Source organism: Rhinichthys klamathensis, unplaced genomic scaffold (genome assembly GCF_029890125.1).
Source record: "Rhinichthys klamathensis goyatoka isolate OS25496 unplaced genomic scaffold, OSU_Roscu_1.1 h1tg000723l_1, whole genome shotgun sequence".
In the NCBI taxonomy this organism is placed as follows: domain Eukaryota; kingdom Metazoa; phylum Chordata; class Actinopteri; order Cypriniformes; family Leuciscidae; genus Rhinichthys; species Rhinichthys klamathensis.
The window spans coordinates 430074-442871 of record NW_026607138.1 but is presented as its reverse complement, the minus strand read 5'-3'; the positions used below and the strand labels follow the sequence as shown (position 1 = coordinate 442871).

At 36.9% G+C, this 12798-nt stretch overlaps 1 protein-coding gene across 1 annotated transcript; it reads left to right on the top strand.

Moving 5' to 3' along the window:
- The first annotated feature begins 162 nt into the window (after positions 1-162).
- Positions 163-8367, top strand: hprt1 (hypoxanthine phosphoribosyltransferase 1). Its single transcript, XM_056242349.1, has 9 exons — positions 163-356; positions 4014-4120; positions 4261-4444; positions 4636-4701; positions 5280-5297; positions 5396-5478; positions 6015-6061; positions 7439-7515; positions 7825-8367. Exons 1-9 carry the CDS (start codon positions 330-332, stop codon positions 7870-7872), a joined length of 657 nt encoding a protein of 218 aa, XP_056098324.1. The 5' UTR covers positions 163-329; the 3' UTR covers positions 7873-8367.
- The last annotated feature ends 4431 nt before the right edge of the window (positions 8368-12798 follow it).

Sequence of the window (12798 nt, the reverse complement as noted above, 5' to 3'; positions counted from 1 at the left end):
CCGGAAATAAATTTTTGCAGGGTGGGATGTTTACAACTATGTTAATGTTTATTTTATTAATTTAATATCCAGGTATTCATTTTGACACACTGAAGTAATTTGGTGGGTCTGTCACTTTAAGGTGTTCTGTGTTCTCACTGCTGAACGCTGATTGGTCGACAGGCTCTATTCCCCCTCTAATGTTAAAACACCCACAGTGTGCGGAAGATAGAAATTGTGTTTGTTCAGTCCTTTAAAGGCGAAATTGAGAACAGGAAGGACAATTACTCCCGGCATTTCTCATCGGAATCGAGGACGTTTGCTAACGTTACTACTCAGTCGGGACGGACATGGCGTCTGCCAGCTCCTGTATCGTGGTAAGTGTTACTGTAGTGTACACAAGTGTCTTCAATCATTTACACCGTAGCGCAACACTTGATTAGTCAGTGTACACAAGTAAATAATTCAGAAGTGTTTTTTGGCGATAAAACTACTTTATTCCTACATCCCTTTTATTCCTAGAAATTATCCTGATTGCATACACAAGTATTTAACAGTTAGTGATTTATAAATATTTCCGTGAGGTCTAACGTTAACGTTAGGGGCCTGGGAGGAAAGCACGCGTTTCACGCATGGCACATGTGATGCAGGCAAATAGGATGCAGGCATTTCTGCACGTATGACCAGTTAAATGAGCAGGAATTTCGTTCGATAAAACGCTGCATGTGCTCGGTTGTATTTTGGTTTCAGGGTTTATCAAATGCCTTGATAATATGATGAAATCTGTTAATGGACGAGTAGCGCGTTCGGGTCGAAAAGCGCGCAATTAGTTTTAGTTTGGATTTTTGTTTGCAATAAATTGATACATGTAACGCTTTCAGGGCCATACCAACCACTAAGGTCCGGACCTCATTATTTTTGCCGATGTTTATAAGAAAGGTTGTGAAATAAATGCCTAATATTAACTCTGCTTTGATGCTGTGCATATTGCACTATGCCAAGAAAACCGATCTTAACATCTGAGCTGACATCGGTCAAACACGATCATCAATATAAAAATGTTGGAGATATAAGTAGCAGCTACTCAAGAGAGTATGTGATTCTTGACGCAGCCAAGGAGACTGAATGAAAACGCAAATCTCTCTGATCTGATGGCACTTCTGGAACAGCAGAAATTCAGCCGTTACCCCGGTAACTCCGTAAACAAAGCAGCTGGGCTACAGTACTTTCTTAAATATTTCAAACAGCCATTCAGATATTTGTATTCGCCTCAGTGGTCATCACAACACCAAATACTTAAATAATAGGCTACCTAAATTTGAAAATGTTCTAACATTAACTAATGAGACCTTATTGTAAAGTGTTATTAATTGGTCCTGTTACAAAGACTGTTACTAATTGCCCCTGAAACCCTCTAGCAAACTCAATGTTGCAACCTCTATAATTATAAACCCCTGTGTAGGGCCCTTTGGTCTTGTGTGTGCAGTGTGCTGATTTGTGACGTAGTGTGCTAATAGGAATGACTCGGGGGAATTAATCATCCTCTTCCTCTACCCTAAATTAAGATATTATCTTGAGGATATAATTTTAGACACCCATCCTGTGCTTTGTGATTGGGTTTGATTAATTAATCAAAAGGTCTGGTAAGCTCTAAAAGGGACAGTTCACAGTTTTTTTGTTGTTTAATATCGGTCAGTTTTTTGACCTCACACTTATGTCGTTTCAATCCCGTACACCTTTCCTTCTTGTACAGAACACAATGACAATTTAAGGCTGTAGTCTGTCATTTCCATGCAATGACAATGAATGGCGAGTGAAGGTTTCAAGCCTAAAAAAGGACGCAACATCACCAAAAAGTTTAAAAGACTTGTTCTTTATTACAGGTCTTCTGAAAACATATGATAGCATTTGTATGAGGAACACACCAAAGTCTATGTCATTATTTGCTGAAAAGTTGCACCCTAAGGTTAGCTGTTAACAACTGCGTATGAGTTGAACATAAGAACCAGACACATCTGGCAAATTTCGTTCAGGGCTACTCTTGCTAAAGTATTGAAAGCTTAAGGCCATGGAAAACATTGCCACAAAAGGTAGATCTCTACCATTAGGCTTACAATGTGTTTAGGAAACATAACCCAGATCAGTTTTGTGAACTGGAGCAATGCTTTAGTTAAAAGATCCAACAAACTGTTTGTTTATGATAAGGACGTTGCTTTTCTTGCACACTGTCATGAATGCTAAGGTGAGCTTGGGTGTATTTCAGGATTTTCAGTGAATAATGATTTCAATTTCGCTCTGTTCGTCATAGAATCACTGTTGTATGACATCAGAAGGCATGTACTATTGTGCACAAGTCATGTGGACCATATTTATGATTCGTTTGATAGTCAGTTCCCAAAAAGTTAGATAAACATTCTCAGGGAATTCTGTCACCTGAAGGGCTGAAATAATTTTTGCCAATTTATTTGCGACAGGCAGCATTTTTCTTAATTGAGAAAATTGGCTCAATATTCTGATAGAGCTGAGGAAAGACATGTGACATCCATGTGAGTCTAAAGCAGGAATTTTACTGGTGTGAAATATGGCTCTCTAGATCTGACAGCACACCGACTTACATAATGTGCGCTCCTACAGCAGCATGAGAAACTAAACTTTGCCTTGCAGCCATTGCATACTAGGCTTTAAAATCCATGTCTTATCATACCCATGTCTATTGGTGTGTATTGTGCTTTGGGGTTTAAATCTCTAGGTACTGGCACCAGCAGTAAGCAGAGATGGGGAAGCTCCCAGAGGAGCCTCTGCTGACAGTTGCACATTGTTTATCTGAACCTCCTTCAAGGACAGTGTGATAACACTTATTGGAAAAACAAACAAAGAACAGTTTATTGTTTTACACATTATACATGAACCATCTGCTGTTTTGAAAGATTTCCAGTCAAGGTTCTTCTCAGGTCCACCGGCAGGGCAGGTTATACTTTTTCAGTAATTGGATTCTAAATACTATATTTACATGCTTCATTCAGAACAGTTGTTCTCAACAAGGGGGCCAAGTCAGCAAGTCTTAAAATAATTAGATTTTCGTTATATTTACATTGTCTTAATTAAAATGCTAAAAGATATAGATGTACCAACATTAAACAGACATTACATTTTTTGAGTTTGCTCATTTTTATTACAACAGAAGTACCAGAGATACATAGCCTAGACAGGAGGGCCTTTCCAATATTGTCTTGGGTGAAGGGGGGCCTTCGAGTAAAAAAGGTTCCGAATCACAGATTTAAAAGACACTATGTACTGTAGTATGATTATAGTATAATTTGAACGGGACTTCATTGTGTTTATGAATGCATTCTGATAGGCATATGTTTATTCTTTTACATAAACATATGCACAAAAAGCAGTGGATAGGAGATTAGACGCATGATCTTAGCTTGTCTGTCGGTATGAAATGGGATTCTACTAGTTCTGACATGAGTCAAATCTGCCCCCGGTTTCACAGACAAGGCTTAATCTAGTCCCAGATTAAACTGCATGTTTGAGCTGTTTTAACTGAAGGCAACTTGCAGTGACATATCTTAATATTTAAGTTAATATTTTTGTAAACTGCAACTTCACACACACGATTGAACAACTCACTAGAGTTAAAATTACATGTGCTTTCGTATGTTAGTGAACATGAAAATAAGTGTATTTAAAAGTTTATAAAATGTACTGACTATTAAGTTTAGTCTAAGAACGTCACTTGGTTATCTGCTTAAACTCCGATAATATATGCACTTTTTTAAAGTCACTCTGGTGAGAACATAATCTCAAATGTTACAGACAAATGCCATCATGTTATCGCCAGATGTCTTGAGAGCGGGAGAGTTAGGCAATGGGATATAAGGTTGAAGATCACCTTTCACCTACTAACCTATTTAAGGTTTGTCCTGCTGTCTGCTAGATAAAAATGTTATCTATCAAACAGACTGCTCACTGTTCTTTGCCCTATCAGGTATATGATATGATCGAATGATGTCATTTGTGTATTTTAGATCAGTGATGAAGAGCAAGGTTATGACCTGGACCTCTTCTGTATACCAAAACATTATGCGTCTGACCTGGAGCGAGTGTATATTCCACATGGACTCATCATGGACAGGTACGAGGCACATCAAACAAAGTTACTTCTTAGCCAAGAAGTCTTGCCTAATGAACCTGCAAATTACAAATAATATGCAACCTGAAGACTGTTGACATTGCATGTTGGCGGAGCTGACTAGTCACTCTGGACTCCTACAGAACTGAACGTCTGGCCAGAGATATCTTGAAGGACATGGGTGGCCACCATATCGTTGCTCTGTGTGTGCTCAAAGGGGGCTACAAGTTTTTTGCTGACCTACTAGATTACATCAAAGCCCTCAATCGCAACAGCGATCGTTCCATTCCGATGACAGTGGACTTCATCCGCCTCAAGAGTTACCAAGTACGGCTATGTAATGTAGATTCAACCAGGCCTGTCTATGTTACTTACTCCCTTTTGTTTATTGACAACATGAATGAAATTTGACCCTTTGCAATACAAACTTGTTTCAAGGTTGAGTGTTGTTACTTTAGTAACTAGAACACATACATGTCTTGACTGAACTCTGCTTTCCCCTTTTTCAAATATTACAGAATGACCAATCTACAGGTGACATCAAAGTAATTGGCGGCGATGATCTGTCCACACTCACAGGAAAGGCAAGCATCTTCCTGTGAATAAAAATAATCCTCACTATATCAAGATAATCATTATTATAATGTCTAAAATATTATCCTGTGACTTTCTGGTGACATTTCTCTTTATCAGGAAAACATTTTGACCTCAGTTTGTACTTAAAAAATTTAAGTACATCACTGTCAACGTTTTATTTGTTACGTTTCTAAATTAATTTCTGTGGTGACCGGCAGCATGCCACAGATGCTGTCTATAAAAGACATAAATACCTTTATTCAGCAAGGATGTATTAAATTGATCAAGTGACATTAATAATATTACAAAAGATGTTTTAAAACATATTTATATACATTTTGTTATTTTAAATTGTAATTATATTTCACAATATTACTGTATTTTGATGAAAGAAATGCTGCCTTGGTTATCATAAGACACTTCTTTCAAAAACATAAACACAAAAACGACCTGGTGGTGTATGATCAATAAACAAAAAATGCATAAGTTACAGTCAGTGGGTGATGAAATATTGTTTTTGCAGTCTTAAACATCCAAATTAAAACTCTTTTTCCTTTTCTCTTGACATTCCTTTTGACACCAAAAGAACGTCTTGATTGTTGAGGTATTTGTGATTTTTTTTTTTTTACATATATATTTAAATAGCTCGTATTATCTAGCAAATGTTAAAAGTGTTTGTGTAATATTTACTCCATTCATCAGGACATCATTGATACTGGGAAGACGATGAAGACCCTGCTCGAACTTCTCAAGCAGTATAATCCAAAAATGGTCAAAGTGGCCAGGTACAAATGAATATAATGAATAAAAAAAGCAAATGAGTCTCTGATTGTTTGTCTTGTAGGTATGGATCTTATTCACAGCAGTGCCATCTTTGATTTTTAATGGGAATGAAAGCGAGGCTGTGAGGGATAGTCATGCATCTCTTCAGTGGGTTGTACTATTATTTAATGTGTTATTGGATTGTTTTTCTGACTAAACACTTTCTTTTCAAGAAATTTCGGTAGACAAAAACATGAGCTGTGAAAAATTATAAGTGATCCAGGAGCTTTACACAGCTTTTTCCAGCGGATGCCATTGAAAACACTGTTTAATCTATCCTTCACAGCCTCGCAACCTGTCATGGCGCTGCTCTGAATAAGATCTATTGAATCAGTTTTTGTTAGCTGTAGGTAAATATTGCTAAGCTCTGTGTAGTAACTCCCTCGTCTATTATTGATCACGAGTCCAACAAATGCCAGATACTACTACCTACTTTTGAGTTTATAAGCTTTACGGTCTCGTATGCTTCACATATTTCCATCATTCGCTTTCTTTGCAGTTTGCTGGTGAAGAGGACACCAAGGAGTGTTGGCTACAGACCAGACTGTGAGTGGATTACTGAAAAGCTTAGACTTAAGAATCCAGACTTTTTTGGCATGTTAATGCCTAAATGGCTTTGATATAGTTAGGATTCAATTCACTTCTCACAAATCATGTTTATATATGGATACATGCTGTTTATTTCTTAGGGTTGCACAAACAGCCTCAAAAGACTAAAGCTCATTGATTTCAAGTCAATTATTTTGACAACTGAAATTCCTCCTATCGATCCTTTAAAGCAGGGTTCCTCAAACTCGGTCCTGGAGGGCCACTGTCCTGCAGAGTTTAGCTCCAACCCTGATCAAACACACCTACCTGTGAGTTTCTAGTGATCCTGAACATAGATATACATAATAAAGACTAGATGTCTCGTCCGCGCTGCTGGGCAATGGAGGTCGACGTCTGCACCTGACGGCCATCTTGTCACAGGCAGCTCGCTCACTCGTAACATTGTTTTTTTAATGGTGCATGTACTTTTTAAATAACCATAACTTGCTCAATTTTCTACCGATTTTCCAACGGTTTGGTTTGTTATAAATGTCAGAGATGTAGTTATAACACTGCACACTTATGAATAATAAGTGTATCAATAAATAATCATCCAGAATTATAGCCACGTTAATAACGTTTGTAAGAAACCAAACCGTTTGTAAATCCGTCAAGATTTCAACGAGATAAGAGTATTTGTGTTCGTGCTGATCACTCATCTTACATCAGGTACCACAGAGCCCGCCAGAAAGCTTGCCTGTGACAAGATGGCCGCCGGTGATGACGATAGAGACTCCGCCGTAAGACATCTAGCCTTTGTTATGGATATCTATGATCCTGAAGACATTGATTAGCTTGCTCAGGTGTGTTTGATCAGGGTTGGAGCTAAACTCTGCAGGACAGTGGTCCTCCAGGACGGAGTTTGAGGAACCCTTCTTTAAAGGGATAGTTCACCCAAAAATGAAAATTCTGTAATTTACTCACCCTCAAGTTGTTCCAAACCTGTATGAGTGTCTTTCCTCTGTTGAACACAAAAGAAGATATTTTGAAGAATGTGGGCAACCAAACAGGCTCAAGGCCCCATTGACTCCCATAGTATGATTCTTAGTTGGTTATCCATAGTATGATCCCATAGTTGGTTACCAACATTTTTAAAATATCTTCTTTTGTGTTCAGCAGAAGAAAGAAACTCATACAGGTTTGGAACAACTTGAGGGTGAGTGAATGATGACAGAATTTTAATTTTTTGGTGAATTATCCCTTTAAGGCCATTATAGTGCAATGGTGTCGGTTGACCACAAGGTTGCACACTTTTCTGCATTGAAGTACAAGTTGCCAATATTCAACGAACCTTTTCATTAACCTCCAGTTTCTTTCCCCCCCTTTATCCTCTAGTTGTAGGATTTGAAGTCCCTGACAAATTTGTGGTTGGGTATGCGCTTGACTACAATGAGTACTTTAGGGATTTAAATGTAAGTACCGTAAAATCTAAAACAGATTATTGGAGTATGTTTTACTAGAAAATACTATTTTAGTCTTTCTACATTAAAATTGCATGCTTAATTCAATGTGTTACTTGCCGGGTTTTTTTTTGTAATTATTTGTGAAATTTAACAGCAATTTCTAATTGAAAATTGTTTCCTCACCATTTTTTTAGCTGGTTTAGCATCATTTAGAATATCTTTCTAATTTAAATTGCAAATAGTTGCCCATTTACAACACACGTCTGTTTGATGTGTGCTGCAATTCCTTCTAACTACTTCTCTCATTTTGACTTGCAGCACATCTGTGTCATCAGTGAAACGGGAAAGGAGAAGTACAAAGCATGAGAAGCCCTGCACTTCCCCCTTTAGCTGTATCATTTGGTTATTTTTTTAAATATGGTTTTCATTTTATATCCATTTTGTATTTTTTCAGTAGCGCAGCTCACCGCAGGTTAGCAGGTCCTGCACTCAGGGTCTCTGGTGAGGTGTGTGCTGTTAATGCACCTTACATTTACTTTGGCTTATACCTCCACAGGCAGCCCCACACACATTATTAACCACAAACACTTGCAGTTCAGTCTCTGAGAATAGAGGTAATTTAGACTGCTGCTCTTAGTTACAATGGGGGTTTTAAACAACCATTTGTGTAAGGATTCCCTTTAATTTATTATAATGACTTGTACAAGTTATTATAGGTAGGTGTTTATGTTTAAAGACTAGATTAAACAGAATATTGATTTGCTATTCAATAATGAACATACATTTGATTTGCTCAGATGGCAAAAGGAAAACATTCATGTTTCTCAAAGACTATTTGCAGTGTAAAACTGTAATCAAAAATCAGTGAGTATTGAGAATGCATAAAATGAATGCTTTTACATGTGAATGTACTTTAGAATCAGGGCAACCTGATTTTTCAATCACATTTTAAATTTATTGACATTTTAAAGCCAAATATCATCTCCTTGTTTTTATTTGTAATTATTTAATTTTGCCTGTCAATATATGTATTTGTCTACTTACTGTAGTCTTGCTTCCTAATTATAATAATGGGATTAAAATGAAATGTGGAAAAAAATCTTATGGTGCCTTAGATGGTAAATTTGTACTAAATACAGTAAAAAAATAAATACAGTATAATAATTAAATGAAACTGATGTAAAGTTAAAGTGACCTCACCATTGTTCAACCACCTGTCAATCTTAAACATTCTGATTAAATTATTCAGAGTTTTGAGTGTCCTCCTAACTTTCCTTATCTCACCAACATTGTTGAACAGGTCACATTATAATGTAGTGCACTGTTGTTTTAGGAATAACTAGTAGCATAAAATTGTTCTGCATTTAATGAATGTCATAAAATATTAAAATGGTGTTCCACCATGTTATAGTTGATACCAGCTCAGGCCTATTCCCTACTTTCTGTCTTGTTCTGGTCAAAACTCCATTTAAACATTTACATTTACCCCTTTACCAGATGCTTTTATCCAAAGCAACTTTCCACAGAGGAACATAAGCAATTCATCACAGAGCCAACAGTATTGCTAGTATACAATGCAAGGTTTATTAGAAAACTAGATTTAAAAAAGCAGATATTACAGCAGATCACAAAATCGAGGCTACATAAATCTTGCTCTTAAAATATTTTCTGACATAAGTAAATAACCAGGTACACATAAGGAAACGTATTTATTTATTTTATTTAATAGCATTCATCTACAGTACAGACATGTAGTTTTTCCAGCACACAAGTGCATGGGTATGTTGAACTCTCGGGCAAGGGTCTGTTGTGGCTCTTTGGAGTTTGTAAGTGCTGACAGGTCTTACTAAAGCAGAACAGTAATACTGGATAACACCACATTCACCTCCAGTATTTATGTGCTGCTATAGTACATTCTGCTGGTCTCTTGAGGAGGGTGGAACCGGGTGGAACACAGAGAAACAGTCCTCTAGCAGCTCTTGATGATCACCAAAAAAAAAAAACATGACCTACCGCTAGTGTTGTGACAGTCAGAGCATTTGACATGTTCGTTCTCTTCCTCTCAGAGTGGCTTCAACTTGCTAATTAACCAGTGATGACCATGTTATTTCTAAAAGCAACTTCCAATTCTTGCATTTCATGAAACACTAATATTAAGATATATTTTTTGAATGAAATGTTCACCTATCAGTTATCATAATACATATGTCTGTATAGTTATGGAATATTATAACTATGGAAATATTGGTGTTATCGATGGTTCCAAATGTCATTAAGAGGGAGCGCCCCCTGGTGGGTCTGAGAGGAACAACAGGGTGGTGAAATAGGCCTCAGGTTTAGGTTCCAATGTTCTTTGAAAATATATTCAAAATAGTATTTGTGCATTAGGTAATTACAAAAACAGATCTATACACCACGATAAATTTGAAAATGCAACCTGTAAATGCATACCAGATAATAAAGTATTTTAGAGTTTCTGTCCGTTGCGTATTAATAACGATAAATCTGTATTTAAATGAGAGGAAATTATCATTTTAGGAGCTGCTGTTTGTATACATAGTTGTTGATTAGCAACTAATAAAGTACAAAAATAAGAGCCCTCGCCAGGCAGACATGACCAGACATATCCTCAATACTGCATGTCACAGTCTGGTGTGCAGAGGGCCTTACTTGTCCTTAAAATAAAATATACATGTACATTAAAAAGTAGAAAAATAATTCACTTACAAAATGATAAGGGATTTATAGAAAACTTTGAAGTCAATTGTTGCCAACGTTTAAAAAAAACAAGCTGAATACATACATGCTTAAACTGAATCATCAGCATAGCTATTTAAGGCAAGTCAAAATAATAATACATGTAGGCTATATGTTATTATCAAATTTTTATTGAATATTCTACAGGCCATGCCGGGGTTGTAAGAAAAGCTCCAGACACGCACATTTAGCTGGATGCCACATACAGGGTGTAGTTCACTAACTGCCTACTCGGCATTTTTACAATTGTAGAAAACAACAGAAATAGCCTCATGTTGAAGTGAGAATCAAACAATTAAAAAGTACAAATATATATTTCGTTTAGTTGCCAGCCACCTTCGAAATCTGTATATCAACACACCGTGGGGTGTTTCCTCATCTTCCGATTACACAGGTTCCCTAAATAGGCAACTTCGTACTAATATTAAAAGAGGATGTTGGTTATAAAGCTATATTGAGAAATTCGAGTTAAATACAAACGACCGATAAAAACGCGAACTTTTCATTGACACGCGTCAAAATGAATCAACTTTCAGATTATGATCGTGTACACTAGACAAAGTGACATTAAAGTGGCAGATTTTCTCCGCGCGCGCACAACTACAGCACCGTTTTCAAACAAAGGCTCAAAAGTAGTGAAGGCGACTCAACGCCAACAGGCGCGTTAAACACCCCCGTCTCTTTAGGAAGGTCAGACGCCTCAGAAATTAATGAACAGCACACAACTTGACAGCGTGAGAACGAAGAGGGAAAATCCAGAAAAATAATTCCCCCAAAAATCCAAACTTACCTCGGGTCCAATCGAAAATGGCGCCGAAATGTAAAAAAACGCACCAAATTTCATTGTACGGTCTCCTGCAAAGCTTTGTGGGAGCGTGAGCTGTACAACATCCCCCGTAGAGTAACGGAGGAGGAGTGCAACTGCAGTGTCGTGGCACGTTTACTACTTAGGCAGCACACTATATCCCCATCAGGATGTTGTCATGCCTTTTGGGGCAGCCAACTTGTTCACTCAACAAACAAAGTTTCTGGTTTTAATGGAGTATATTCTAATAAAACCCATATCATTTTATAATTCAACCTCGTAATTGTTTCCATAAAAGTTTGGTACAGGCTTAATCAACCATAATTGTCTCCTTCCTGCTTATTTGTTCTGTAAGCTCTTGATTATTCTTAACCTTAAAACAAATAACTCTCTTCCTAATAGTTTTATTATTTTAATAGAGGTGATTTATTTCTACAAAAGTCAGCTGAAGTTACCATCACCTGACCTGCGTAATGACCTTGCAGTCGCCTGGCTGAAAATCTTGTGTCTCTCATTAAAAGAAGAGAAAAGAAACATTGTCTGCTGCCAGACAGAGGCCTTGCAGTGAGCTGTAAAGAAACATGTGACTCGGGTGTTGCTCATTCCTGGTGTGTTCTGTGTAAAGCTATTTTATGCAAAATTGGGTTTAGGGTGGAGACTGTGTCATCACACAGTGAAATGTAATGTGTAGGACATGTTTTGACAGAAGTCAAAGTCTAAGCCATGCAGAAAAGAATTAAGCAAAACCTTGGTAAAACAATGTCCTTTGTCTTTACCTTTAGCTTAAATTCAATTTATTGACATTATTTTTTAGGATTTTTTCTTGACAACTCCATGTTATTCCATCTGTGCTTTATTTCTGGGTAAGATTAAATTAAATTAGGGCATTCAGGTAGCTTTATAAACGTGCCTTAGAAAAAACAGTACTGGTGTGCACCTTGAGACAAAACAATGGCTCTATAAGATATGTCAGTGCAAGTTGCTTTCAGACAAAACAGCTCAAACATGCATTTTAGTCTGGGACTAGCTTAAGCCTTGTCTGTGAAACCGGGGGTATATCGAATAGATGAATAACTAACTAATAATGTTTATTTGAATCACATTTTTTCATTTAGATCTATTTTTTTACTTTACTCATTTATTTAAATCCAGTTATTATTATTTTTTACCAGGGGTAAAAGTTTATTCTCTGTATTTTGATGACATTCAAGAAAGTATGTAACTATTTTTCTCAGAAGCATCACATCTCTGAGAAATCAAATGTAAACCTCTACAAAGGAGATAAAATGTTGGTAGTAGGGGTACATACAACACCAAGGCCAACAGTGATGCACTGGTGTAAATCATCCTGAGGCAAGTATGGTCAGGGGTCAAGTCACTGCAAATTTATTATTTTAAAAAGTCAAAGGTTATTTTAAAGCATTCTAGCTTTAGCCTATAGTAGCCTAAACTGAATCTGGCTGACAAGCTGAAAGTAGTAGACAAATTTTATACACTGCAGTTGATGGCAGATAATGGCTATAGGATTGTACATTTCAAATATCCAATATGTTACATATTCTTAATGTTAAACTGTGATATAAGTATTTTAAACAATCTAAAGTATCTCTCTTAATAAAATAATAAAATAAAATAAAAATGCGTTAAACGGCGTGCGCAGGGAAACTTCTCCAGGAAATGTGATTTCATTGGCTGTTTCCCTGAACGGTTGCCATTCAAAAAGGCACGCC